The 27,656-nt window shown below is 45.2% G+C and overlaps 5 protein-coding genes and 1 long non-coding RNA gene across 8 annotated transcripts; 4 read left to right on the top strand and 2 right to left on the bottom strand.

The window, feature by feature from the left end:
* The first annotated feature begins 19 nt into the window (after positions 1 to 19).
* LOC109642856 (kelch-like protein 10) lies at positions 20 to 3,306 on the top strand. 2 transcript variants are annotated; one of them, XM_069517282.1, is made up of 5 exons: positions 20 to 164; positions 1,133 to 1,613; positions 1,818 to 2,432; positions 2,583 to 2,732; positions 2,893 to 3,306. In XM_069517282.1, the coding sequence occupies exons 1-5, from the start codon at positions 100 to 102 to the stop codon at positions 3,247 to 3,249; spliced, it is 1,668 nt and encodes a 555-aa protein (XP_069373383.1). In that variant the 5' UTR covers positions 20 to 99; the 3' UTR covers positions 3,250 to 3,306. The 2 variants fall into 2 exon arrangements, with proteins under 2 accessions (XP_069373383.1, XP_019963359.2); XM_020107800.2 differs by lacking the exon at positions 20 to 164 and adding an exon at positions 174 to 946.
* armc7 (armadillo repeat containing 7) lies at positions 3,307 to 7,269 on the top strand. The gene is made up of 3 exons (XM_020107804.2): positions 3,307 to 3,890; positions 4,668 to 4,811; positions 4,897 to 7,269. The coding sequence occupies exons 1-3, from the start codon at positions 3,803 to 3,805 to the stop codon at positions 5,241 to 5,243; spliced, it is 579 nt and encodes a 192-aa protein (XP_019963363.1). The 5' UTR covers positions 3,307 to 3,802; the 3' UTR covers positions 5,244 to 7,269.
* acsf2 (acyl-CoA synthetase family member 2) lies at positions 6,176 to 21,759 on the bottom strand. Its single transcript, XM_069517280.1, has 16 exons — positions 21,321 to 21,759; positions 20,071 to 20,266; positions 18,368 to 18,496; positions 18,160 to 18,213; positions 17,948 to 18,066; positions 17,279 to 17,441; positions 17,093 to 17,188; positions 16,492 to 16,643; positions 15,849 to 15,940; positions 15,629 to 15,705; positions 8,501 to 8,608; positions 8,073 to 8,224; positions 7,852 to 7,993; positions 7,515 to 7,625; positions 7,346 to 7,414; positions 6,176 to 6,752 (listed from the first exon to the last, which is right to left on the bottom strand). The coding sequence occupies exons 1-16, from the start codon at positions 21,437 to 21,439 to the stop codon at positions 6,696 to 6,698; spliced, it is 1,836 nt and encodes a 611-aa protein (XP_069373381.1). The 5' UTR covers positions 21,440 to 21,759; the 3' UTR covers positions 6,176 to 6,695.
* On the top strand, positions 9,577 to 14,646 carry chad (chondroadherin). Its single transcript, XM_020107801.2, has 4 exons — positions 9,577 to 11,098; positions 13,229 to 13,392; positions 13,489 to 13,646; positions 14,318 to 14,646. Exons 1-3 carry the CDS (start codon positions 10,313 to 10,315, stop codon positions 13,628 to 13,630), a joined length of 1,092 nt encoding a protein of 363 aa, XP_019963360.1. The 5' UTR covers positions 9,577 to 10,312; the 3' UTR covers positions 13,631 to 13,646; positions 14,318 to 14,646.
* On the top strand, positions 17,325 to 21,945 carry LOC138406013 (uncharacterized). Its single transcript, XR_011239677.1, has 2 exons — positions 17,325 to 17,461; positions 17,892 to 21,945. It is a non-coding gene; the product is annotated as an uncharacterized lncRNA (long non-coding RNA).
* On the bottom strand, positions 21,940 to 27,302 carry tap2t (transporter associated with antigen processing, subunit type t, teleost specific). 2 transcript variants are annotated; one of them, XM_069517279.1, is made up of 12 exons: positions 26,531 to 27,302; positions 25,638 to 26,176; positions 25,371 to 25,485; positions 25,143 to 25,273; positions 24,604 to 24,809; positions 24,230 to 24,427; positions 23,900 to 24,028; positions 23,627 to 23,818; positions 23,357 to 23,530; positions 22,992 to 23,151; positions 22,643 to 22,779; positions 21,940 to 22,500 (listed from the first exon to the last, which is right to left on the bottom strand). In XM_069517279.1, the coding sequence occupies exons 2-12, from the start codon at positions 26,131 to 26,133 to the stop codon at positions 22,297 to 22,299; spliced, it is 2,142 nt and encodes a 713-aa protein (XP_069373380.1). In that variant the 5' UTR covers positions 26,134 to 26,176; positions 26,531 to 27,302; the 3' UTR covers positions 21,940 to 22,296. The 2 variants fall into 2 exon arrangements, with proteins under 2 accessions (XP_069373380.1, XP_069373379.1); XM_069517278.1 differs by having other exon boundaries at positions 26,806 to 27,302.
* Between the last annotated feature and the right edge of the window lie 354 nt (positions 27,303 to 27,656).

The raw sequence follows: 27,656 nt of genomic DNA, 5'->3' as shown, positions 1-27,656 counted from the left end.
GTTTTTTATTGGTTAGAGTTAAGAAATGAGACAGTGAGAGCGAGTTAGAAATGTAGTTTTCTCATCAGGAATCATTTTTTGAGATTAACATTAGAGTCAATGGGGGAGCTAGAGTGCTGTGCTCCAGCGCCAGTCTTCAAACAAATGTCTCTTACTCAAAAACTGTAAGTCCTATCTGTGAAATGAATTAGGGATTTTTTAATGTAATGTAACTATTGAAATGTCATTTTAATAATTTATTTATTTTACATTTCTAACTTAAGTTTCAGTTTGGTTAACACTTCCCTACCTCAGCAGGTCATATATGTCTGACTTTTACCCAGTGCTGTGTAACACCATGCACAGATACTCCGGTGCGCACTGTGTGTTAAGTCCAGCTCACTTTTTCGACCCTCGCCTGCTCCTGTCTGCAGTCCACAGTCAGGGGGACTTGCGTTCCCGCTAAAGCTGGGTAACAGTAGTCTGTATGGATGGGAGAAGAAGAGGAACGAAGGGGAAAAGGGGGGGATAAGAGGGGAAGGAAGAATTTAAGAAAAAGAAAGGAAGTTCCAAACCATATCATTTGACCTACATCAGGAAACACTGCCTTTATAGACTGTGAACTTTCCTAACTGTTATATGATGCAGTTCAACAGCCCTTTTGTTCTTTGATCTCCTTTGCTTTGCTGCCACAGCTCTTTGATTCACAATTATTTTGTCCATATGACTTTTATTCAATCATTGAAAGGCTCTAGAGCTGCTGCACTTCTGTGTTAGTTGACACTCACAAATAAACCAAACAAAGAAGAAGGAAGAAGAACACAAACCCGAGAAAAGTCAAAATGAGGAGAACAGTGTATAATGAACTCCGTCTGGCAGGACTGTTCTGCAACGCCATCATCGAAGTTGAGGATGTTCATTTTCGAATCCACCGGGCCATCCTCTATGATTGCAGTCCTTACTTTCAGTGAGCTGGTTACCTGATCAGTGGGGAGAATATTAATCAGATATTAATTAGTCTAATACTGTTATACTTTTTACTTTGACCCTTCTGCTTGAGAAGTGATAAAATAAGTTTATATTGTTGTTGTCAGTGTGAAATGGTTGAATATCGTTTTTAAACCCTCTGCTTTGTCTCCTCTCTAACCCTCAGAGCTCTCTTTGAACGCTGGCCAACCAAAAACAATGTTTTCCGCATACCCATTGTGTCTGCTGACATGATGCGGCTCATCATTGACTTTGCATACACCGGCTCTGTTGCTTTGATAGAGGACAACGTGCAGGAGTTGATGATCAAAGCTGATATGCTCAACATAATGGGCATTATACAAGCATGCTCCGACTTTATCAGTGAGAAACTCTGCCCACATAACTGCACTGGCATCTGGCAGTTCACAAATATCTTCCGCATGCCTGAGCTGCGGTGCAAGGCCTTCTGCTACATCATCAAGCACTTTGAGGAGGTCGCTCACTGCAAAGAGTTCCTGCAGCTCTCTGCGGAAGAGCTTACCAAAATCATTGGCAAAGATGAGCTCAATGTGAGGATTGAAAGTTCTGTGTTTGATGCAATTCTGCGCTGGATCGCCCACGTACCCAAGGAACGAGAGCAACACATTGCTGTGCTTCTGTCTCAGGTAATATATCTTTCTGTCACAAGTCTAGATTTACTGCACATCTCCAGCATGTATCCTGATTACTTTAACACCTGCAGCTCGATCCGTTTGAGAAAAACAGTGTTGTCTAAAGTTCTGCTTCAGTTTGAGTTCACATTGACTGATTAATAACAGTTTTAAGTTTGACATGATATCAACAAGTTCTGTTCCCTTGTCCCTGTGCAGGTGCGGCTGGGCCTGATAGACATGGACTACATCGTGTCCAATGTGATCACTAATAGGCTGGTGAAGAACGACCCTCAGTGCAAGACAATAGTTAAAGATTCCAAGTGTATAGTATGGCATGCCACACACACACCCTTGATGTGCGGTCTCAGTAACACTCTTGCCCGTCCTCGTGTGCCTAATTCCATCCTGTTGATCACTGGAGGCTGGAAGAACAACACTAAACGTTGCGATATCGAGGTGTACAATCCCCTCGCTGACCTCTGGATCGACGTCTCAGACAAGATGGAGCATCCTCGGGCCTATCACGGCACAGCCTTCCTAGATGGTCGTGTCTACTGTATCGGTGGCTTTGACAGACTGAACTTTTTCAATAGCGTGGACAGGTTGGACCTGGCAACACACACCTGGCAGGAGATGGCGTCTATGCACTACAGCCGCAGCTATGTGAGTGTAACCGTGCTGAACGGGTTCATCTATGCCTTTGGAGGCTCTGACGGACAAGAACGACACAACACTGCAGAGCGCTACTGTCCTGAAACCAACCAGTGGACACTTATTGCACCTATGCACGAGCAGAGGAGTGACGCCAGCTGCACAGTACTGCATGACAAGGTTTGTTATATATGGAAATAATAATTGTTGTAATAGGTAGTATTATCTTTTGCAGTTGTAATATTTCTGTATTTATTTGTGTGTGAAAACAGTCACCAGTTAAAACCAAGAAAAGACCTGGGTACTCACTGCTGCTCCCTCTCTCCTCAGATATACATTTGCGGTGGTTTCAGCGGGACCGTGTACCTGAACACAGCGGAATATTATGATCCAGAAACCAACCTGTGGACAATGATCAGCCCAATGAGATCCAGGCGAAGAGGACTCAGAGTTGCTGCATATAATAACCAAATTTATGCAGTAAGTACACGAAACACTGCTGACATCCACATATCACTTAAATAGACTAGACAAGTGTATTTATTTATATCCTAACCACAGCCTCATGCACATATTTTATCAATATAACTGCATTTTTTTCTCCATTCAAAACCTTGACCCAAAGATTTTCCTCCTCCAGGTCGGTGGCTTTGATGGCAACAACCATCTTTCAGTGGTTGAGACCTACACCCCCCAGTCCAACACCTGGCACCTGCTGAGCCCCATGTTGACCCGCCGCAGAAACTTTTGCCTGGAAGTGATAGAAGACCAGTTCTATGTTTTTGGAGGGTTCAACTCTTTAGACCGCACGATAGGAAGCAGAGAAGTGTACTGTCCTAGTACTGACAGTTGGGATGAGGTCTGTACTTCAAACATGCCCCGCAGAGCCGCAGGCTCCTGTGTTGTGTCTGCAATCCCCAACATGGCTGAATTAACGTTACCTCAACAGTCACTGCTGCGCTCAAATTTGGGCCATGATACAAATTTCAGCGACTAGCAGTTGGACACGCTCTTTCTTACTCTCTGTCTCTAATAAATACGACTTTTAATGTGCCGAGGGCCTCCATCCTGTCTCTGTAAATACAATGACAACAAATAGAAGCAAACACGCAGCACAAACGTTTGAGAAGGTTGAACGTGGGTTTCAGGCTTCGATGGAAAAGTCATGACAGTAAAACACAGAATCAGCCGCTCAGTGTAAATTCAATTTCTCTGTAATTTCCCCTAAACTGTCGAATCAGGAAGCAACTTTAGCATCGTGCAGAAAACTGATTGTTCTTCTCTGAGGTTCACACGGAGTCAAATCATCCACATGAACCAGCGTGACGTTTCACCAGGTGATGCGGAACATGTGGAACACGTGTGAGGTTGTTGTGAGTCTTAAAGCGGAACCTTGCTGTCGCCTCGCCGTCGTCGCACGGACTCTTTAGTTGGACGGACCGAGCAGAGGAGAAGCAGATATATATGTATGTTACTGTGTGTGTGTGTGAGATTGTAAACAGTGAAATATTAAAGATAATTAAGAGAAAGTGACGTCTGATCTGGTGAACATGTGGAGGAAACACTCGAGCGAAGGATCTGAGCGGTTTGAATATTTACAGACTCTGGTGACTGAGTTCCAGGACACAGACAGTGAAGGTGAGCGAGGCTTTGTTTGACTTTTTATCTTCGTTTCACTGCTCGAATCCCTGAGGTTCATCCTCTGAGGATCTCCAACGAGGAACCAGACACATGACAGGTCGTTAGTTGTATTGTTCAAACACAGAGGAGCCCGTGGATGACTGGTTCTAGTCTCAGATGTTTGGTCTGATAAACTCTTGAATTTCAACACGTTGACAACAGATTTCCTCAAACACCAGAATCACATGTGATTAAATCATTTCATGAAAATGTTAGAAGCTGATGATGACGCGTGTCCAGTAACAGGAGACACTGACCAGGTAATACTTGTGCAACTACTTGAACTACAAATACTTTTGAATTTTACAAGAGTTCTTTAAAAAGGGCTCGAGATGTTCTCGTACAATTGTTCCCTCTGGATACCTGAACTATGTCTTACAGTGTTATGACATTTAATCACACTTTTCATGCCTCACTGTGTTATCCACCGATACCGAGTCGCATCTGTGAATCAGAATCTGTGAACTTTTATTTTATGTGTTTTATTCTACTTGTTTTTCTAAAAAAGTTTATAAAAGTAAAAGTTTTGTTCACACTGTGTTTCTTTGAAAACTGACACTGAAACAAATCAGGGAATTTTCAATACGATATTAATAATAATGCGATACGATCAAATACTAATAATGAATAACTTTATAACTTAATATTTAAGAGTTTTACTTAATCTGCTGACGTTTACCCACATAAAACATTGTTATTTTTAATTTGCTTATAAAACGTTTGTCACTACATCAGAGGCAAAGGAACAAGTGCTGGCTAACCTGGCCAACTTTGCATACGACCCAAAGAACATGGAGAATCTGCGGGAGCTGCAGGTGACTGACCTCTTCCTGGACATGTTGACTGAGGAGAATGAGAACTTTGTGGAGTTTGGGATGGGTGAGTATTAATCTGCATTATAACCTGTCGTCCTGTCATCTCGTCATGACGTCCATCCCCTCTGTCACCTGTGTCCTGTTCTCAGGGGGGTTGTGTAACCTCAGCATGGACCCGCAGTGCAGAGACCTGATCCTGCAGAGCAGTGGGATCAGCTTAGTCACCAGCTGTCTGTCGAGCCGGAGGGAAGAGACCGTCCTGTCGGCCATTGTCACGCTCATGAACCTCACGACGCCCGTGTCACGCTCTGACATCGCCGTCCCAGCCATCCTGCAGTGCATGCTGCGCTTCTCCCTGTCGGAGAGCCCCCGGCTGCGCAACCTGGCGGCCGTGTTTCTGCAGGACTGCTGCACCGAGGAGCAGGTGGCCCGGGCAGAGCAGCAGATGCAGGGACAACAGACGGCAGTTGGGATCCCGCTGCCCAAAGACACGTGAGGTGTTCACAAAGGATGTTTACTAATGAGAGTGAAGGCAATGTCTTGCACTGTTGGCCATAAGTATGTAGACACTCAAACATCCCAAACCAATCAGTGGACCTTGCCGAGGTTCTCGTAACATTGAGAAGACAGAGTGTTAAATGTATAGGGAGTGTCTATAACAACAATCTGGTCACATCCTGTCAGTTCAACTGGAAAATCACATTTGATTGACACCTGCAGATGACTATGGACTATGAATATGGATGTAACCTGCTGCTCCTCTGCGTCTTCCATCAAAGTGCACGTTTTAGCAGATTGAGTTTAGTAGCTGTGCTTTTTCTTACCACATGAGGGAGACTGCAGAGTTTCAGTTGACCTGAAGGGTTCCGTTGGTGCTGTGGACCACACAGTACGAGCCTGATATAATAAAACGTCTATATTTCCAGAGTTCAAAACAATTTGGCAAAAATGTTCTAAGTGTTGTAACTAATAGTGACTAATATTGCTTGTAAAAACAGGCTCTCCATCTGCAGGAGGGTTCGGGTTATGTCCTGAAAGGTAAAATCCAAACCCAAAATATGTAGAATAAAAAAATCTCTAAATAAACCTTGAGGTTCCGCTGTAAGAGCCAGGAGCGCTGTTTGTTTTCTTCTCTCTCCTAAGAGCTATTTCTGGGCCCAGTCCTTCAGGTCTAGACAGACGACGACATCCGATCCTGCAGCCCGGCCTCAGGTGGACTGCACATGTAGCTCAGACCCTGGAGGAAATTCTTTGCAGCTTTGAATGTGTGTCTGTGATCCTCGCTCATTTATTCGCCACAAAGTTTTCATTCTTAATCAGCGTGTGTTGCTGAAGGGAATTCCAGGAGCTGAAGAGGCGTGCACCTGCCACCGAGGTCACTAAAAATACCTTCATTCTTCCCGTAAAAAGAGAAACACCAACGCCTGCTTTTAATAATGTGATACAATATTTAATTCATCTTGATGTAAAAAAAAAAGAGAACAGTGCTCTGATCTTCACAGTGTGACTGAGTCCAGTCAGGTGTTCTATGTTTATCTTATTGTCAACAACCAAAAGTCCAAAACCCACATTTTATTTCTCCGTCTGTTAAAAACTCAACGTGTCGTTGTTTTGTGAGCTGCCGTTTTAAAGCTGTTTGGTTCTTTTGAAACCAGAGGTAACTGTAAGTTATAAGCTGCCCCACCTCCTCCATGTTAGCAGATGGGACATGGTCCAAACAAACAAAAGTGAGTTGAATTGAATCGTTTAACATTTGGTTACCGGCTCAGCGTCTCCCTCACCCGTCTCCTGAAGGCTCAGACTCTCTCTCTCTCTAATTATGATTATATCTCCAGATGTTTTAAATTGTCTGGATATATGAAACTAATGAGTGTCTTTGATATATAACATTCAGTAACTTTTTAATAATATAGTAATTCTTTCCATACATGAGTGGAGTCTCTCATTTTCACTTCTTCCGTCCCAGCAGCTTCTCAGCCTCCTCACAGAGTTTGTTCTTCTGCACCTGCAAAGAACCAGAAGAGGCCGGTTTCATACTCGGTCAAACATTAAGAGCAGTTAATGATCATTTTTATCTCGCTGTAAAATACGAATTATTCTATTTCCTAAAAATCCTGAACTATCAGTTAGTCAGAAGTCAGGACCAACTTGCCAACAGGTTTTCAAATGTGTGTCGTGGAAAGCACCGTTAGCACCGAGTGGATTATTCTGGTGCGGTTAGGTAAAGTGTGAGGGAGGCTGCTTTTTTTTATCTGATCCGTGGCTCCAGGACGAGGGTTGGTCTGTCGCCCTTCTAGGTTTATCTAACAGGATGTGGTGTGCGTGCAGACGAGCTAATAGCTCCCTTTCCCTCCTGTCTGGGGGCATTTGGGGGCAACGCCATGTCTACAGTAAATTGTTCCAATCAGCGTCCCAGGAGAGAAACACTAGAACCAGTGGGGGGGTAATTTATCAACGACTCTTACAGCAGCTGTACTCATGTACTGTTCTCATGTTATCCCAATAAACTCAGTCAAATTAAACGTGTCTGTCTTTTATACATTTACAGGAATCTTGGAGTAGAACGCAGCTCTGCAGGAGCTCAGCTGAGAAAATTACCTTTCCAGTAATAGTGACCGGGAAGCTGGTTACAAAAAGTACGTAGCGAGGAATCTTGAAGTGAGCGATCTGAAAGGAGCAGAGTCAATGAGTTTAAGAGGGAAGATGAAGCACGAAATTATTTCCAGCCTATTATGGAAAATACTGAAAATTAAAAAAGGACGTGTACCTTATCCTTGCAGAAAGCTTTGATTTCCTCTGCAGTGCATTCCTCGCCTTCTACCAGTTTGATACACGCACAAACTTCTTCACCCATACGAGCATCTTTAACTCCGACCACCTGATGAACACAAAGAAAGAAAACCATGAACCTCTGCAAACTCTTGTTAAAAACTAAAGAGTTATTGCATTAAAAACATTAAAAACATTTTATAAAGAAATAACGTTTAATGCAACTGACCTCCAACGTCCTGGTGTCATAACTGTAGTTATATTAAATTGCAGGAGTAAGGCCTGTACCTAATAAAGTGGTGAGTATAGAGTTACGCCTGCTGTTTTCAGCTCACCTGTGCCTCCATCACTTTGGGGTGCGTGTGCAGGAACTGTTCAATCTCCGCCGGGTAAATGTTCTCTCCTCCTCTGATGATCATGTCTTTGATCCTGCCCTGAATGCGACAGTAGCTGTATGCGTCCATGCTGCCGATGTCGCTGCAGGAAAAACAAAACATCGGAAACATCAGCAGCTGGAGTGAAAATCCAGTTTTTCCCTCGTTTCGTTTTCACTCACCCAGTTTTGTACCAGCCGTCTTTACCGATGCACTCGTCTGTCTTGGCCTTGTCCCCCCAGTACTCCAGCATCACACAGTATCCTCGGATCATGATCTCCCCCGTCGTCCCCAGAGGTACCAGCTCTTCAGTTCCTGGGTTCACTATTTTAGCCTGCAGAGATTTTACTCAGAAAATAAACGAGTGGGGAAAATGAAACTGAACGTACATTAAATAATTTCATATGTGTGTCATCGAGAAGGTGTACAGGTGTACCTAATAAAGTGGTCACTGCAAGTATAAAGGGATTTTGGCTAGATGTTCTTTCATGCACTCATTTTAGCCTGATTCCTTGAGTGTCATTGAGGTGAGTTTAAATTATAACTCATTGCTGTTTTTATAGAGTGAATCAATAATACTTTGTTATTATGATGTATTGAGCTGATGTACCTCTATGTGGTCCAAGATGTAGCCGACCGTCTCGCTCTTCCTCTCCATGTTGTCCATGGGGGAGGCGCAGAACGTCACAGGGCTGTTCTCTGTGGTTCCGTATCCGACCTGCCGGTCACACAAACAGGCAGCGCAGGTTGAGTGTCACGTCTCTCTGTCCTTTCCATCTTTCCTTGTGTTCAGTTTGTGCTCAGCTCAGTGACAATGTGTTGCTCTAATAAATAAATATACGATCTCACAATGTTAAAGGAAAAAAAAGGGATAAAGATAAAATAAATGTAACATAATAAAATGGCAGCAGAGCAGTAAGTAAACCCAGAGATGTTTCTCCAATGTCCCTTAAAACACTTGTGGTAAAACCAGGGATGAAAAGTGAGGATAATGAAACTACCAGAATACTTCTATAAGACCATAGATAGAAGATCCCAGAGTCTAATGTTTCTTCAAATTCATTTTCTGTTGACTAATGAAATGTTTAATGTCCATATGACTTGACTCAACTACTGAACCTCACTACTTAAAAACTTTATCCACGACCGGAGCTCGAGTTTCTTTGATGCTTTAGTCATTAAAATGAAAAAGGTGCAGATTCGTCGCATAAAATATAAAAGTCACTGTTCACAGGTGCAAATTCGATCAGAGGCAGAAAAACTCAAGTCTGCAGGACGTTTTAGACGAGGTCACTCTGAGGACGTTTACTTAGAAAATCAGGGAGGAGACGATATTCCCAATAAAATGTTAGACTTGTTAAGTAAACTCTAGATTCCATTTATCCTGGGTGGGTCCATTCATCTTATAAATTCACACCTGAAGCCAAACCATCGCTCGACCTGAGCCAGTCCCGCTTCACTGTTCATGAATTTTCCTTCATTATTAAAAGCAGGTGTCAAGTATTTCTCCTAAAAGAAGCTTTGTTCTCAGATTGTTTCCCTCGTCCAGCTGGCGACAGGCTTTGAAAAATAACTTCTCGATGTCTTCCAGTGGAAACCTGATCGCTGCAATCACCTTCAACAACGAATGGCTTCGACTGAAAGAGACTGTTACACGTAAAAAAACACCACACTCGTTTTTTCCAGAAGAGAAAATGCTGCAGGAATGTACAGTGGTATTTAAAGTTTCATTCCTGGGATGATGGAAGTACCTCTGCGATTGTTACAGCTTGAAACAGCATCTCACACCTCGCCCCACGTCTGGAGACTATTATAGGTTATGAGGCAGCTGCAGAGGAGTGGCTCGCCACCGCGGAATGAAAAACAATAGTCACGTCTTGGCCAACGTGCACAGATCAGATCCAACACTTGGTGACACGTCGTCAAACAACCTGACTGTTATAAAAGAAAAGTCTTTAAAAACTATTTCACAGCGACTTCTTTGATTTGTCTGCACACGTGCATCCTGCAGCACGCCGGACCTCGGCAGCGTCCTGCAAATACAGAGACAGCAGCAGAGAGCACGAGTGGTTCGCTTCTCGTCTTCCTGCTCGTTCAGGGTTAAATTCTCACAGACACTTGACTTCCTCCTGCAAACCTCTCACCCTGGCAAAGCCCTCCTCGCTTTTTTCCCCCTCAAGTAAATGTTATAAATAGTGCTGTGTGTTCTGTTGACTGGCCATCCTCCCCTCAAATTGAATGTCTCTTTGCACTGCCCACCTTTGCTCACCTTTTCACTCCTCTCTCCCTCCGTTTCTCGCTCAACACAAACACACACACACACGCTCCCTCTTTGCATTTCACAGTTGGTCTCAGCTTCTCTCGGAGGATTTTCTGCTTCTTCTTGTTCTGCTGAAGAACTGGAGGAGAGGAGTTGGCCAGGATGCGTTGTGTGAGCTGGTTGTTGTTGGGGACCTGCCTCCTGGTCCTGGGCCCCGCCGTGCAGGGAGCCCCGAGCCAGTGCCCGAGCCTCTGCCACTGCCACGGTGACCTTCAGCACGTCATCTGTGACAGCGCCGGGCTGAAGAAGATTCCTCAGGTGTCGGACGCCACCCGTTTGCTGAACCTGCAGAGGAACAGCCTGGGCAACATTCCCACAGGGGCCTTCAGCGACAGCAAGGGGCTCATCTCTCTGCACATGCAGCACTGTCAGCTCCGAGAGATTGGGTCTCAGGCCTTCAAGGGGCTGAAGAAGCTCGTCTACCTCTACCTGTCCAACAACGAGATCAACAGCATCAAGCCCGGCGCCTTCGAGGACCTCACGGAGCTCACCTACCTCTACCTAGATGGGAACCAGATCAGCGACCTGGCCAAGGGCATCTTCTCCCCCATGATCAACCTCTTTATTCTGCAGCTCAACGACAACAAGCTGCGCGAGCTGCGGCCGGGGACCTTTACCGGTGCCAAAGACTTGCGCTGGCTGCACATGAGCGGTAACGAGCTGACCACCCTGCAGCCGGGCTCTCTGGACGACGTGGAGAACCTTGCCATACTTCACCTGGACAGGAACAAGATGTCCACCTATCCCAGTGCAGCAATGAGCAAACTGCGTGTGGTGGAGGAACTCACGCTGGGCAGGAATCCCATGAGGACCATCCCAGACAACGCCTTCCAGAGCTTTGGGCGCTACATGGAGAAACTGCACCTGGACAACATGAGTCTGGAGAAGGTCAGTCGATGGCTTTAATGGGTATTTACTAAGTCGACTGATTCTAATATTTAACATCTCTGACGTGACTGTGGATGTGAACTGCTTGCTAAGTTAGAATAAAGTGCTGCAGGTGTTGTTTAAATATATTCACCTACTTTTCAGATTGAGGACACAGAGAAATTCAAAGGTCTCTGGTAGTTGTTTAAAATAGTGTTTGTAGAAGAGTCAGTTTCCAGAAAGAAGATTTGTCAGTGAAGGACTCGCTGCCTGATGCTGCTGAGACTGTGTTTCTGTGGAGTGAGAGATTCCAGTGTGACGTCCATGAGTCTAAAACAGAAACTCTTAATGTCTGTGTGACTGTAAAGTCTGAACATGAAGGTTCCTTTGAGAGGGAGACATTTGTTAACGACCTGTTCTGCAAAAATTTGTCTCCAGTTGTGAGGACAGTTGTAGTTTAATTTGTGCAGAGACATCTGGACGTCCACGTGGACTCTCACAGCGTTTCCCACAGAATTAACTTGTTACTTCCATGACAACAGATTCCGAGTGACAGGTACACAGAGTAAAGAACGAGTGAACATTAACGCCACATCTGCAGCTGGAACTAAGAGGTCTGACTGTCTGCGTGGATGGTAACAGCTTTATGGACTCAGAGTCTTCGTCCTTTTTTAACCGTCTATGGTCGAACGAGACAGGCATAATAATGAACAACGCTCCCCACACCACCACCCCACCAACACGGCCCCCTGCCCCTTTAACACACGGCTGCGTTCAGTCCAAGTCCCTGCTGATGAAGTCACAGTGAAGTCACTTTTTGAGTTTTCCTGTCTGGAGTTTTAGGAGAAAGCGAACGAAGCCCGATCCTAAACTGGCGACACGGCCTCTGGTGGTAATTAAGTAAACCAGCCCTTTAACCTGCAGCTGGAAAATATTAAGTGGCAAGAAATTCCAATGAGATTCTTATCTAATACGAAATAAAGTCTGGCTGCTACATGGTCACCTGACCCTGATCTAGAATGAATTAGCAGTTGTGTCCACAGATGGGACACGAGGCCGATGTTTTCACTGTGAAACATCCTTCTGTCCCTCTAGATCTCACAGCTGCAGGATGAATGTACACACTCTTAGCTCTCGGCTACACCACACTACTTTTCAAACATTCCTGAGCACACATTTGCTTCATGCTTGAGGTTAATCCAATATTTGAGTGTACTTGTGCCACAGCATGGCGGCATCCCAGAGGGGAAAACTGTAAAATAACAGCCCTCTCACGCCGGGGCCTGTGCGAGAGCCCGGTGGAGGCAGCGGGAGACGGCGAGCGCGGCACACACGGATGAGATTAAGCCACTTTCCAGTCAGATGCAGGTATTTTTAGAGTGTTTTTGTTTGCTGGACCTCGGCCAAGCAAGTCTAATTATTACACAAGTGTTATTTTCAGCGAGGTGTGTTTTCTGCTTTGGCCGGGAGGGTCTTGTAAACAGGTCAGGAGGGGTTAGGAGGCAGGCAAATAGAGGCAGGGTGTTCCACGGCGCATGAAGAGCGGTATTTTTAGCTTCGCCATCTCGCCAGTTGAATGGACAGTTAGGCCCTGTGCGAGCACCTTCCTGGCAGAGGAGTGGCCCGAAGAGGGGGACGACAGAAAGATTGGAAAAACACCTCGGCCATGCTGGAAGTCATCCATCTTCCATTGCTTCAAAACACCCGGCCCTCGGCTGCTCGTCGCTCTGCAGTGGAAATTTCCAAACAGCCTCATCTCCTCCAGACGCACATAAAACGAGCCTTCAAAGCCCGGCTCCGCTCTCTCTCATCCATCCTCCTCTTCCTCGCGGACAAGGCCCGACTTGACACGACGTGGATCGGTTCATCTAACACCCCTCTGAAGCTTTTAGCGCCCTCGCAGATGTATATGAAGTAGAAGCGAAAAGAAGGAGGGCAGTGAGTGTCAGTGTTTGCTCTGCTGCTGCAGGAGGAAGGATGAGAGGAGGCTTTCATGCCAGAGAAACACTGGCGAGATTTCCCTCCTTCTGCATGTGTCGGCCTCCTGACAGGAGGGACGGCGGGTCCGCACGGTGGAGCCACGTTTTAACGACACTGTGTATTCAAGTCTCCAATGCTTTGACATGACAATCATTTCTTTGTTTTGTCCAGTTCTCTGATGGTGCGTTCACCGGAGTGACGGCCATCAAGTCGCTGCACCTGGACAACAACAAACTGAAGTCTCTTCCCAAAAGCCTGGAGTTCAGCACCATCACCAACCTCACCCTCTCCACTAACCCCTGGAGCTGCACGTGTCAGCTGGCTCCGCTGCGCAGGTGAGAGACCTGAGCTCACGTTCGGCTGATTTTGATGAAATTGTGATGCTTTGCTCACAAACTCCCTAACGCTGATCTTTGTTTTTCGACCCACAGGTGGATGGACTCGAGCCGCAGTCGTCCAGACGCACTGTGTGCTTCCCCCCCTGCACAGAGAGGCAAGCAGGTCAGAGACAGCGCCGCCTTCGGTGGCTGCAGACTCAAGGCCAAGAGGGCCAAGAAGGGCACACGTCACTGAACACGCAGCTGTGCAGGTACGGCATCTGTCAGCGAACGAGCCGACGACGCGGCGAGAATAAAGAGAAATCCTGAATCAAGCCAGTTTTCTACCAAGCTCACTTAAAAAGTCACGAATTAAAGTCTCACAGCAGTTCAACATGAATAAACAGGTGAACAGCTCTTTGTGCAGCAGCGGTGGAGCAGCTCCAGGTTTCTGTGGCTGGTCTGTATTTGCTGTGGCTCCATTACTGCAGGTCACTTTTACCGTTTCAGAAAGAAAACCTGCGACCAGCATCACCACAGGCCAAACAAACAGTCGCTTCCACACAGGCAGGTCTGGGACGCTTCACTGAAGTTAAATGATGGTTCAGTCAAAAGTTTTCACTGATCACTGCTTTTGTCTGAGGTGATTCTTTGGCCTCCGCTTCAGTCCAGAATCACATCTGTCCTGTATTTAGCTTTTCTGTGGATTCAGCTTCTACCACATTAACTTTCAGGCGGTTTCGGAGTTGTTGCTCTGCGTGGTTTTGATTTTTCTCTTCTATTCCTGACCGCAGAACTCTCTGTGCTCCCCCCCCCCCCGTGTCCCTGTCTGAAGTTTTCCATGTTGGCCCTGGGATCCAGGACGGCGTGTCCAGGTCACAGGGTCTCTGGCTGCCGGGCGGACTGTTTGACTTGGCTGCTGATTTTTGTGTCTTTTCCACAGGAGACGCTGTGAGCAGGAGCCTGTCCAGGTGACCGGCTACAACCAGAGCTACGCTAACTCTACTTCCAGACTGTCCGTCTATTCATCTGTCAGATGCCGTCACAAGTGTAAACACAAACAAACACATTCATAGATACACATCCGCTCTGTCACACACACACACACACACACACACACACACACACACACACACACACACACACACACACACGAAGACCCAGAGACATATTATGAATTAATTTTCACTGACTTATATCACTGTTGAAAATGTAAGTATGAAGTGGACAACATGCAGGAACCATCAAAATAAAGGTCAAGAATAAACAAGAGCCTCAAGGACGACTGTGGATTTGTTGTGTTTCATGGTGCGTTCAGAGGCAAACAGGAGTTTAAAGCTACATGAGCTGAATGTTTGGCCACTAGGGGGCGATGATAAAATCTGGAAACATTGGAACAGACTGTGGCTGTGTCTCAATTTGGGGGTTTGTGTCACACCGGTGCAACGACACTGTCCCATTTCGAAGGCTCCGTAAAATGCGGCCGACAAACGCCTTCGTCCTTCTCAGATAAATGAAGGCTCCAACGATCTTTAGCGGCTCAAACCTTCCCAGGATTCATTGCGCTTCGGTGACAAACTGTTTTTCAAAGAGGTAATGGCTTCGAGTATTGAGCTTCAACTCAACAGCTAAAGGTTCACACGTTTAAAAAAACAAAACAAGGGGCACTAAAGCTTTCGTGTCCTGTCCGAGCCTCCCTCGGGGGCCGGGTCGACGGCGTCCTCATGAGGAGGCGGCCCCTGAATTGAGACACGGCTGTAAAGTTATGTGTAGAGGTCGATCCACAGCAGATGTATCAGAGATGATCCAGGAATGATCAGTTTTGGCTAAAGTTGATTGAACATTCACCCACTTCATCTTTCCTTCACATCACATTGAAAGTTTGAGTTTGTAAAATGAATAATTCCAAAAACAGAATCTCCAAAGTTTGTAAAAGTCTGTCGGCCAAAATGAAAAGACAAAAATGTTTTAAGTGTCTTTTTTTATGCATTTCTTATGTTTTTCATTATCTTTGCATTTCCTGGACTTTTGGAAGTGGAAACAAGTTCTCACGTCCAATAAACCTTTCACAAAACCCGCCTTTCTTTTCCTCTTAAGTTCTGCAGCGATGAAGCGAATATAAAATATGTTTTCATACTAATCCTGTGATCTTTTTCTTTGGTATCTGTCTCCCCCTGGTGTGTGAAAGCTGAGTTGCATCGTGATTCTGTTCTGATCTGTAAAGAGATGTATCACTGCACGTGTATCGACTCACGGTTATTTCTCTGATGCCCATTTCGGAGAACACCTTCCTCACGAGCTCAGGAGGACAAGGAGAACCGGCCATGATGCCTACAGGACAAAACAAATAAAAGTAACCTGTGACGCTCACAGTGTTTGAAAACAAACAGGTTGATGAACAAAAACACAAAACCAACAGCTAATGTGTGTTTTGCTCAAATGAATGAAAACAGGATGTCAGGCTCTTTTCTCACCTCCTTCTAATGACGACAGGTCATATTTAGCCAAGTCCGGCTGGTTAACCATGTCCACGTACATGGTGGGGGTGCCGTAGATGAAGGTGCACCTGTGAGGGGAATGAACGGAAATCTTCTTCACTGACAAACCTCAGAGACCAAAATGTGACAACTTCTGGAATTTCTTTCTTCAACTTTTTGTTCACACTCAGAAGCTTTTGTTTAAGAAAAGCAAATCTGCTCCAAACTGCAGCACAAGTTCCTCTGAACACAAATGAATCCACGGACAGACTTTACATTTGAATTTTTCTGAATGCTTCACTTCAACCAATCACATGAGACATGTTCCTATAGTCAGTGGACACGGGAGCAGTGAACAGTCAATTCAACTTTAAACCGAAGAGGCTAAAACTTCTTATGGCAAATTCTGACACAGAAAAACATGAATTCCTGAATAAAAAGTTTTTTGGCAAATCCGCTCTTTAATCAGGGGACAGTCGGGTGTTTCCCATCATGCCTTTCACTCATGCCGATGTGGGAGAGAGACTGTGACGTCCTGCTGCAAAGATGTGTAATAATAATTCATATAAACTAAGTAGATGATTTGATTATTTACACGACTTTATATTTAAACGTAAACTGACATTGATCCCGACGTTACCTTTCTTTCTCCACAGCCGCTAGGTTGGCCTTCCCGTCATAGCCGGCGGACGGGAAGACGAGGCTGACGCCGTGAAGGGCCATACACAGGCCCCCCCCCACAGAGCCGAAGCAGTGGTACAGGGGCACGGGCAGACAGATGCGAGTGTGAGGCTGCACAGACAAAAAACAGCAGATTCAAAAAAAGTCTCAATGTATTTCAGGAATCAGAAGAGCTGTGCAGCTGAAACTGGGTCACCCCGCCCCCACTTCCTGCGTGTGGATCGTCTCCAACTTCAAACAACAAGTTTGGTTGAAGCAGTTTCAGGAGGACCACTTCCTGTTTCTGTAAAAGTCAGCTCCAGACAAGAGGTGTGTCGTCTCTGTGTTGTGATTGTAAAACATCACCATTAACTTTCAAAGTTTCACTTTCAGGTTGAATAAGTTGCCGACGGCCGGACACCGAAGATTTTAGCAAATGTGAGGAACTTGTTTGTGGGGGACGGAGTCAGAATATTGGATTTCACATTCAGAAATACTCAGGTATTAACATGAGACCTGATCACAGCTCTAAGTTCATCTGTTCACACGCTGATGATACCGGAGGTCAGCGACAGACTCACCCTCCAGGTGTATCCAACTCTTCTACCCACGAAGTAGGCGTTGTTGACAACATTGTGATGAGACAGCGTGGCTCCCTTTGGACTCCCAGTTGTGCCCTGGTGATGAACGTGTTGACAAGGTCACAAGCTGCTTTTATCACTTTCTTATCACTTCTTATGTCGTAAAACTACGTCTGCCACAAATACCGAAGTGAACAGGATATTTATCGGGTCGTCGAACGATAACTTCTTCTGCAGATCCTGCAGCTGCAGCATGAACTGGCTGCTGCCCGCCTGCATCACGTCCTCCAGATGAAACATTCCTGGCTGTCGACTGTCTAGAACGATCACGGAGCGCAGATCTGGCAGCCTGAGGGGGAAAAACAGAATGTGGGTCACGTTACATAACTGAGACGCTCCAAGTTAAATGATAAATATTTGGCTGCTTGTTCTTTCTCACTGTAAACATAGACACAGAACGTCATGCAACTCATGTTGACGTCATGTTTCGTTTGCAGCATTCATTTATTCAAATGTCTCGAGGAGGATTTTAATATCCTTCTAATAAAATCCTCCTGTGAATCTGTCCAGTGGTTTTTACATCATCTCCAAAACAAACAAACAGACAGGGGTGAAAATATAACCTCCAAGGTGATGATGTCATCGTGACGTCATTTGTAAAATGTGATGACCAACGATTAGTTCATCTAAATAACATGCAGGTTGTGTCTCTCCTCTTGATGACATCATTCCTGTCATATGATCATTGAAGCTTTTTTCAAAACTCTATAAACTTAAAGTCGCGTCTATCGTCCTTCAGGAGGCAGAGACACCTGCAGAGACAAATGTGGAGCCAGCACCACGTCGTTCCTGTACCTAGCGCTCCTGATGTCCCCCGGGCTGGACGTCTCGATCTCGGGACATATTTTTTTCAGCATGTCGCAGTACTTCTGTGTTTTGAACTGCGTGGGGCAGACGATGGCTTTACACCCGACCTGCAGGAGGAGGAGGAGGAGGAGGAGGAGATGAGGAGATAAAGTGTCTGCGCGCCACATCAGTAAAAACCAGAATGTGACGGAGTGACCAACCTTCTGCAGAGCGAACTCCAACTCCTGCTGCTGGTACGCCGGGTTCACGGCCACCTGGTAGTTGTCAAACGACAGATTTGATGATTATTGAGTAAATTTGGTTACGTGAGTGTGTTTCCCACATTTAAACTCTTTGGACTAATATATAGTTTCACGTCTGCTGATCAGCGTAGTTTTGGAACATCTTCCCGACTCTGCTTGAGCTCACCATGATAATTCCCGCTTTGGCCGTTGCAAACTGGAACAGGATCCACTCGTAGGTGTTGGGTCCCCACATGCCGAGCCGGTCGCCTTTCTTCAGGCCAAGTGCCAGAAGTCCGGCTGCAGCCTGGTCCACCTACAATCACACGTCCATTAACAGACGGAGCAAGACTCCGTCCAGCAGATTTCTGTTTACACGACATGATCTCTTCCAGTTTGACCTCATCACTGTGACACTGTCTTTATGAAACTCTACAAAATAAAGCAGTTTCAGTCAAAATATAATTTTTCCAGACTCGCAGGAGGCCACTGTGACCTGTGACCTTTGCCCACTGAAATCTGATCAGTTCATCTGTGAGTCCAAGTGACAACTGGTGAAAACGTGAAGAAGCTCCCTGAAGGCAGACCTGAGATCTGTTCACAGGATCAAAACATGTTTTGTGAGAGCTCAGCCAACATTCCTACCACATCGGACATTTGAGTCCCAGCAGGTGTTTTTAAGATAACAAACTGTTTCTCGTGTTCAAGAGGCCGAAAAACTTCAAACCACAGCGACCTTTGACCTAGAAACTGTCGTCTTTGAGTCCAGTGTTTCTGGGACGGACAGACGGACGACCCGAAAACGTACGAGGTCTTGAGACTCCGCAGGAAATGTTATGACGACCATAACCAAGCACTTTTTTTTTTTTAAATGGTTACTGCACTTTATTTTGAAGATAATTAATAAATAATTATTTCTGAACCGATGAGTGAATTCTGGATTTCATGACACATCGTTCTCTCATCAGAGCAAAGTCTAAAAGTCCAACAAACAGTGAGTCATCACTTTCACAGTCACTGACGTGTCCTCAGTCACCTTTAACACAGAACTTATCTAAATGCAGAGATGGTCCAATGTCCGTATATTATATATTGTACTTTATCGGAGTATTTCCAATTGATGCAACTCGACTTTTTCTCTAAACTACATTTTTAGAATCCGCAACAATTCATTTGGCTGTTTCAGTACAGAAATGGACCTTGTAAATAATTTTGATTTTGAAGAAACTTATAAAGTTTGTGATTGGTGATCCACCAACTCTAAATTCTGCTTTCAAACTAGTTGGAAACCAGAGTGACACTGAAAACTCCTCATATCAACAGATTACTGCACACGGATGATTTAACTGGACTAAAACTCACACAACGCTTGTTAGCGGTGTTTCATTCTTTTCTTGAAAGTTTGGGAGCTGACGTCATCCGACACTTATTCCTTTAGAAAAGAAAAGTTGTGCTTCCAAGAAAGTGAAACAGTCACTCATTTAAACAAAGTCTAAGATTGATTTACAGCTCCTTCCACTTCCATCACTTTCTAGGTCTCGGTTTATATATGTTAAATCATTTAAAGATCTCTGTAATAGTTGGTGTATTTGCGGAGCTTGAAGCTTTTAGACTTATCATGCATGATACCTGTTTAACCTGATGAAGGTCTGTTGCTGTAATAAAGTTAAAGTTTACTACTTTGCTTTTCTTCTACAGCCCAGAGGCCTTGATCCCACTCACCTGTCACTATGAATTCATGACGTGAGCAGTGAGTTTACTCTGGATTATGATCTGCACATTTTAATCTCACACAATAAAGCACAGAAATATTTGAAAGGGACACGTTGAGTTTGAGTTCGTTAACACGTGAGTCTTTAGTTCATGTGAATGTTCTTGATGGACACTCACGTCCTTATGAAACTCTGCGAAGGTCTTGCGGACTCCGTCTTGCAGAAAGACCATGGCCTCTCTGTCGGGCCAGCGCTCCACCGACCTCAGCAGAGACTCCCCCACTGTCAGGTGGAGCAGAGACGTGGACGAGGTGCCGTGGGCATAACTGGTCGTGAGAACTGGGATGATGGGCACAGAGTCCACATGGATTCCACTGCAGGGAAACACAAGTTAGAGAATGTCTTCACACACAAGCAGACGTGCTGATGTAACTTTCTGTAAACTAGTTTATGAATATGAAATGAGTTCTGAATGAGTGTACACACATTCTAAATTGTGGAGCACTTTGCGTTTTCTACCTTCACGCTTTTAATGTTCAAATAATACATTTACATTATTGTATTCATTTATTTCACTGCTATGCTGATGACACACAACCTGACACAACCTCTGCTGAGCTGATCAGTGATGTGTGAAGTGATAAAGGTTAAAGTGCAGATTGGATTGAAGCAGGTTTGGCAGCTGTTCAACCTTTAACACAGTAAAACATTTAACAAGGAGCATCAGATAAAACCCTCACCCTCACAGCATCAGTGCAGAATCCAGGTGAAGTGTCACCGAGTTCGTTAACATAAAAAACACAGCATGTGAGTATTTAAACAGCTGATCTAGTTGAATGGATGTTTAATCCCCAAACTGACAGATGAATCTTTAACATTGTCAAGTTTCGCAGGTATTTTTTTTTAACTTATTTCCCCCAAAATAATACAAAAGCACATTTTTTCCAAACTAAGTCTTGAAGTGAAACCAGCTGAGGAGCCCGGGGGTTCGTGAGAGGACACAGTGTTAGAGGGAGGTTCCTGAATAGCTTTGGAACATCTGTTCTTGGTGTTCCACTTCGTAGACGGTCCCTGTACATGAGCCCAGCTGATCTGATGCCACTTGTATTGATCCACGTTCGAATCCGTGAATCTGTGTTTCCAACTCTACAGAAGTGCGGAGGTTCAGTGTTGTCCGGTCTCAGAGGTTTGAAAGCTGGAGGAGCTGGTGGTTTAACAATGGGACATGAACTCAGGCTGAACAAAACAGCAACCCCCTCAACTTAAAGCCCCCCCCCCGGCCCTGTACACAAACATCTGGGACTTTCCTCTGCAGAGAAACATCTGTAATTCTCCAGAATCTCTCCACTTCGTCGTGTGTGTGTGTGTCACACAGATGTTGGAGCACGAGCGCGTCTGTGAGTTTGAAGTGAAAGTTTGCAGACTCACCGACTCGCTGCAGGAAGTCCAGACTGAAGAGTCCACGTTCTCTGCAGAACCCTGCGAGCTGCGGACAGAACACATCTGCGGTGAAGAGACCTGGAGCGAAGGGCGAGGTGATGGATCATCGTGAGGAGCAGCAGCTGCAGATCTGCACCGAGACTCAGGCTGAACAAACTCTGCTGCTCCTCTGGAAGGAGGGAGGCAACCCTGCACCGTCCCGGAGTACCGGCTCCGGCCTGCTGGCGGCGCCATGCGCTGCGAACACTCGACAGAGTCCCCGGTTTAGAGCCAGTTAATTCATCAGGAGAGAAGCAGTGAGAACTTTTTCATTAATCAGCACTTTAGAAACGTTCCTCTGATTGTTCCTCTGTCGGTTTGCTGGATTACATAAAAACTACAGGACGGCTCACCGACAAACTTTGTGGAAGGAAGCAGGAAGGAACACATTGTCATTCCAGGAATGTAGGAAGTGTGTAATGAGGTAAAGGGTGTGTTACAGTGTCACATGATATCTATGTTTGTGTTTTGTTGGAGCAGAATATTTCACTGAGAGACGTTCTATCAAAATGTGCTTGATGCAAAAACCCCATCTGTAACACTTAAAGACGATTAAACACAGTGGGAATAAAAACAGAGTTCATCTTTATTTATTCAAGTTACTGTGGACAAATAAACACACTTGTCATGTTGATGCCCCACCCCCATGTTTATTGTTAAAAGTAAATGATCTGAGCAGCCGCGCCTGTTGAGCAATAAGCTGCGGTCGGGTGGATTTCTAAAGAAGCAGCACAAAGCAACAAAAGCCTGGTCTGAAGTCAGTGGTGCAGGATTTCACTGTATTCTTGTGGTTGTAACTCACAAATGATCCGGGTGAAGTGACACTGAAGCACTCTGATCGGCCAACACTTAATTATCCTGCTCCCGGCTCAACATTCTCTCACTTTAAACACACGTGCACGTTTCACTGCACAGTTTTCAGTCCTCAGCTTCTCTCAGGCGGAGAAGAGAAGAGCTCCTCTTTCAGACGATGGTATCGCCCTCTCTTGGCCATGAGTTCTCGGTGTGTCCCCTCTTCCACCACTGCTCCGTTCTCCATGAAGATGATGTGATCTGCCTCCTCCACAGTCTTCAGCTGATGAGCCACCACCAGGACTGTCCGACCTCGGGACAGAATCTCCGGCAGGACCTGAGGCACAGAAACGTACAAAGTTATAACAAGCTTCTTCATCTCATCGATCCTTTCGACCCCTGGGAGTCCACGTGGACACAGTTTGAATCTGTGAATGTGGATAATGCTGTTACGGTAACGATCTCCATGTTTCACTTACAGCGTGCTGTGCTTTGATATCCAGTTTGCTGGTGGCCTCGTCCAGTAAGAGGACCTGCGGTTCTCGGACCAGAGCTCTGATGATGGCGATGCTCTGCTTCAACCCATCTGAAAGTTTGCTGCCACATTCTCCTGTATCTGTTCCATAGAGTTCATTTAAAAAGAGTTCAGTCAAGACTGCAGGCGTGTTTACGATACACTGTGTGTACAAGCTAAAAGTCACATAACCTTCGCAGCCACTGTTTAAATTCAGTTGTTATTGAAACGTCTCATCACCAGAACAGTTTCTTCTTTGTTGTGTCTATAAACAACAGATCGCAGCTGACCACGTCTGTTAAACATTAACGTACCTGTGTCGTACTCATTCTCCAGTTCAGATATGAACTCATCTGCGTTGACCTTCTTTGCGACTTCTTTAATCTTCTCCATGCTGCAGTCCTTCAGGCCGTACTCAATGTTGTATCTCAGCGAACCAGAAAACAGCACGGGATTCTGGGATACCAGGGCCACCTGAAACACAGAGATAAAACAAGTGAAGAAAGAATAAGAACAATAAGAAGAAGAACTTCATCTGCAGCACAGATTGACGGGATTGAGACAAACAAACGCACAGGGGGGAAACATGACCTCATCGGTGGAGGTAAAACAAAAAGATGATTCCTCCATGATTTTTACGGTGCAGTGATTTAAGCCTCCGTCCACCGAGTGACTGTACCTGTTGATGGAGGTACTTGTGTTTGTAGCGGTGCAGCGGTTCTCCGTCCAGCAGGATCTGTCCCTCCTGAGGTTCATACAGCCTCTTTAGGAGACTGACACAGGAAGTCTTTCCACTGCCGCTGGGACCCACCAGAGCGGTCACCTTGCCCGGCTGCAGCTCCATAGACACCGACTGGACAGAACATGGTAACGGAGAAGTGATGAAAACACTGTTGTACACACAGTGGTTCAGAGTCCAACTAGAACTTCCAGCCTGTCAAACAGTTACCTTCAGTACTGTGGAATCTGGAGGAGATGAAGGGTAGGAGAAGGTGACATTCTGGAAAACAATTCTTCCTCGCAGCCTTTCAGGAGCTAAATCTCCGGCCTTCTTACACTTTGGTGTCCTGTCGATGTAACTAAATACTTTGGCAATGACACCCATTGTGGACACCGTTTCTCCGTAGCAATACAAAATCTCCTGTGACAAAAACAAAGAATCAATAACTGGCATAGGGTACGTACTTCACAACTCAAACGTGAGTATCTGTCTTAGTCTGACCCTCAGATTGTCTGACATGGGCTTCTGGTACAAGAAGAAGGACACAAGGCTTCCGATGCTGAGCCGGTCAGACGAGATGAGGCTGCGGGCTTGGACCAGCATGAGGATCTTTATCGTCAGAGTCACGAACTGAAGGGAACACAACGTCGAGAACAAATCAAACAACATGTACGGCAGCCCTGACTGGAAAATATATATATTTTTAATTTAAATATTAATAAAAACCTTTCTTTTTAAGGTCAGAATAATTAAATACAAAGTGAAAAAGTTACTGTAAATTAAGTTTTCACTTAATATCTCATTCTAAAGTTATTATCTAATCCATCTTACCCTCCGTATTAGGAGGAAGACCGCGCTGTAGATTCCTGAACGTCTCTTGATCATGCGCATCTGGTCCAGAGCCTCGTTGTACCTCCTCACTTCGTCTCTCTCGGCTTTAAAGCTGCGGACTGTACGGATCCCGCCGATCGTCTGGGACGCCAGCTCTTTGTTCTGAGCGTGACAGTCCTGAATCTGATCTTTCAGCTCCTGTTCGACAAAAGAGACCGAGTCAGAGACAACGAACTGGATCCTTCACGAGTGTCTGATGCAGAACTTCTGGATGTGACAGGTCAAAGTCCAAGAACTGACGATCAACCTGAAAACAGTGACTCTCTGAGTGAGAATGAGTGAGTGAGCTGTGTTCAGAGTGAATCTACACCGACCTTGGACAAAGTCGTGTATTTGTGCTGCACTAAGGCCAGGAGTGGCATCTCGATGCAGGTGAGCACGGTGAGCTCCCAGGACAGATTCAACATCACTTTGAGCATGAGGCAGGTTTTCACTGTGCTGCGAATCAGCATGTTGGCGTTCAGTGCCACCGTGCGGCCCATCCTGTCCACATCAGAGTGCAAGCGGGAGGAGAGATGTCCTGGTGGTGAAAGAGAGAAACGGCCTGATTTCAAAGTTTGTAAAAGATGATGGAGAAGCAGGAAGTTTATCAAAGTGGTCCCGTGTTTTTAAGATGTAATTAAAGGGTCAGAAATCTGCAGACATGGCTGGAGACATTCAACTCTTTTGTTTTTCCATTGTTAAAACATTGTTATGAATATTATATTCCAGTTCAGGTCTGTATTTTTTGGGGGTGAAATGTAAACACAGGTTCACATCTTTTCTGCGTTGTTCATCCTGCAAAATAAAAGATTTAGATCGGAAAACATAAACAGTGTCTTCAAAAGGTCCTAATGTTTATTCTGCTTCTCACCAGGTTTGTTCTCGTCGAAGAAGTGCACGTCCTGCTGCAGGAGCTTGTGGAACAGCAGATGCTTCAGTCTCTTGTTCAGTCTGACCAGGGTGCACATGAATATGCCTCCTCTCAAGCCAGAGAACAATGCACTGTAGAGATTTGTTTATTTTTAAAGATTCACTGAAACAAATCACATTTTAGTGTTAGTGCTGATTGTTAGTACGATACAGGGGTTTGTTCAATCACCTTCCAAGAGAGAGGAGAGCCAGCTGTCCAATTGAATAACAGAAGCTGGTTTGAGGCATCTGACCTCTCAGCATATCGATGACCTTCCCCTGATACAGTGGGATGAGAGAGTCACCTGTTAGGAAAGAAGGATTCCACAGATTGCTAAACTGAATTTAGTAAATAAGAAAAATTAAGAACACAGCTTTCGTCTGATGCAGAAGTTACAGTATACGCACAGCTAATAATCATATATACAGGCGTAGGAAATATATACTTCACACTTACAGAGCACTCCGAAGATGAGGAAACTGAAAGCAGCAATCAGGTAAAGGGTGTCTGGTCTGAAATACGTCACCAGCCTCCTGAGCAGCTGTCGAGAATTCCCTGTGTTGGCGTCTCTTTTCTTTCCATCGCCACAGACAAGGTTTTCCCAAAAGACACAAGCCAGTGTCGAGGACATGGAGCCCAGGAGCAGCGTGCTGAGGTGAGGGGACGGTCCCACGTAAGCCTCAGAGCCCAGGAGAAACCGTCCACTTTCAAACACGGGGGAGAGAAGGCAGAGGAGTGCCACGAACCTGCAGAGCACAGCCTGGGGCTTCCCATCAGTCAGTATGGAGGTGAAGATGTGGAGAAAAACCCACTTCACCACTCCAAACGTCCACACACCCGCCAGTCCACTACAGCTGGGGAGCTGCAGCAGCACCAGTACGGCCCACAGAGACAAACTCAGCACCGCGTCGAAAATTAGACTGAAAAATCCACAGGCTGCCACTTCATCCATTTTCCTTTGGTGGAGGGTCGGAGTGCAGGAGGAGAGTCTGATCCTAGAACGACAAATATTATTATCAAAGATTGTATTGATGACACTGGCAAGTGGGAAGTAACTAAATGTACGAAGCGTCCTTAAAGACAGACGCTTTACTTGATTATTTCCAGTTAGTCCTCAGTGCTTACTGACCCTTCTGTTTTTCAATTGTCCAGGAACAAGTTTTTAAAAGCCACAGATATTCAGTGTATTGTTGCGTGAGACAATTAAAAACATCAAGTCCTCGCATTTAAGAAGCTGGAGAGGGAATATTTGCTTTTTTTAAAAACTTTATAAAATTAGTATTCATTCATTTCTGCCCATTGACTAATGCATGCACTGGCTAATTGCTGCGAGGAGAACGTACATGTACCTGGAGTGAAAGTGAAAGTACTCTTTAAAAAGCAGAATGACAGGTGTTCAACAATGTCATCGTGTATTACAGCAGCCAAGTGAACACAGGAACAGCAGAACCGAGCAGAGGGAGAATAGAACAACGCGACATCACGGTGCTGCTGGATCAGACTTTATATTCAGTCATGATATTGACAACATGCTGCGACGTTAGCATCCCGCTGCGTTAGCTCACACGCTGCTACGTCACATCGTGTTCGAACACAAATTAAAAACGTGAAACGAGTCGCCGACCTGCAGTTTGGTGTTCAGACGAAGATCTCGTGTCTTCTCTCTCTCTGAGCTCCTGGTGACGAACTGTTCCGAGTTTTACTTTCGCTTTCACTCTCTCGCCGCCAGATCGATGATCGGTAACCGGGGCCTCGGAGCCAGCGGACCCCGGCGACGGTGGTTTCAGCTTCACGTCACTTTTCTGTGTTTTCACATTTTTAAAACTTCGTGTTATTGATTCAGAGGCTCCACATCTGTCCGCCGTTTCCTGTTGAAGACACAAGATGGCGCCAGTTCCCGCCTGTGCTGTTGTTGTTGTTGTGCTCTTCCGGCTTCCGGAAAAAAAAAATGGTGTTTCAAAATAAAGGCACCATCACTTCCGGGACTCAGCTCCTCCTGTAAAGGTACTAAAACCCAATTAATACAAATACATCTAAATCTAATCTGCTTTTAAATTGTCATTCAATAAATATATTAAAGATAAATAAGGAAAATATGATTAAAATATTAAAAGCTATGCAAAACCCTCCTCCTGTGACTTATCATCATCATCATTATTGTTTTTGTTATTTTTATAATTATCCATTCTTCACCAATGTCCTTCACTGTGAGGGCTGTGGGGGAGCTGGAGCCAGTTGATTCTTCTTATTATGTGCTCACTCAATAAGAGTGTATTCTCAAAGAAAAAGGTGGGAAACTTCTTCAAGTAAAAAACAAATACTTCAGATCTTGACTTACCAATTATATTTGAGGAAATGTCCTTAAAATGGTAAAGATGCAGGACCTGTCAAGTTAAGGCTCTTTTAATTTAGTTGATATTTTTGCTTTAGTGACACATATTCCAGAACAAATGTACAATTAAAGTACAAATCTCC

This window comes from Paralichthys olivaceus, chromosome 21, assembly GCF_024713975.1.
Source record: "Paralichthys olivaceus isolate ysfri-2021 chromosome 21, ASM2471397v2, whole genome shotgun sequence".
Classification (NCBI taxonomy): Eukaryota; Metazoa; Chordata; class Actinopteri; order Pleuronectiformes; family Paralichthyidae; genus Paralichthys; species Paralichthys olivaceus.
Note: the sequence above shows the minus strand (reverse complement) of the source record. Positions and strands in the feature narration are given on the sequence as shown.

Excerpts from the sequence above, each read along its gene's own strand:
- LOC109642856 (XM_020107800.2), top strand. The coding sequence starts at position 822 with ATGAGGAGAACAGTGTATAATGAACTCCGTCTGGCAGGACTGTTCTGC. Across the intron at positions 947-1,132 it reads GATTGCAGTCCTTACTTTCA|AGCTCTCTTTGAACGCTGGC; the intron begins GTGAGCTGGTTA and ends TCTAACCCTCAG. Across the intron at positions 1,614-1,817 it reads TTGCTGTGCTTCTGTCTCAG|GTGCGGCTGGGCCTGATAGA; the intron begins GTAATATATCTT and ends GTCCCTGTGCAG.
- armc7 (XM_020107804.2), top strand. The coding sequence starts at position 3,803 with ATGTGGAGGAAACACTCGAGCGAAGGATCTGAGCGGTTTGAATATTTA. Across the intron at positions 3,891-4,667 it reads CCAGGACACAGACAGTGAAG|AGGCAAAGGAACAAGTGCTG; the intron begins GTGAGCGAGGCT and ends TCACTACATCAG. Across the intron at positions 4,812-4,896 it reads CTTTGTGGAGTTTGGGATGG|GGGGGTTGTGTAACCTCAGC; the intron begins GTGAGTATTAAT and ends TCCTGTTCTCAG.
- chad (XM_020107801.2), top strand. The coding sequence starts at position 10,313 with ATGCGTTGTGTGAGCTGGTTGTTGTTGGGGACCTGCCTCCTGGTCCTG. Across the intron at positions 11,099-13,228 it reads ACAACATGAGTCTGGAGAAG|TTCTCTGATGGTGCGTTCAC; the intron begins GTCAGTCGATGG and ends TGTTTTGTCCAG. Across the intron at positions 13,393-13,488 it reads CAGCTGGCTCCGCTGCGCAG|GTGGATGGACTCGAGCCGCA; the intron begins GTGAGAGACCTG and ends TTCGACCCACAG.
- acsf2 (XM_069517280.1), bottom strand. The coding sequence starts at position 21,439 with ATGATCCATCACCTCGCCCTTCGCTCCAGGTCTCTTCACCGCAGATGT. Across the intron at positions 18,214-18,367 it reads CCAAAGCGGGAATTATCATG|GTGGCCGTGAACCCGGCGTA; the intron begins GTGAGCTCAAGC and ends GACAACTACCAG. Across the intron at positions 16,644-17,092 it reads GAGTTGGATACACCTGGAGG|CCTCACACTCGCATCTGTCT; the intron begins GTGAGTCTGTCG and ends TTGTCTGTGCAG.
- tap2t (XM_069517279.1), bottom strand. The coding sequence starts at position 26,133 with ATGGATGAAGTGGCAGCCTGTGGATTTTTCAGTCTAATTTTCGACGCG. Across the intron at positions 24,810-25,142 it reads CTTCGACGAGAACAAACCTG|GACATCTCTCCTCCCGCTTG; the intron begins GTGAGAAGCAGA and ends TTTCACCACCAG. Across the intron at positions 23,152-23,356 it reads ACAAGTACCTCCATCAACAG|GTGGCCCTGGTATCCCAGAA; the intron begins GTACAGTCACTC and ends TCTGTGTTTCAG.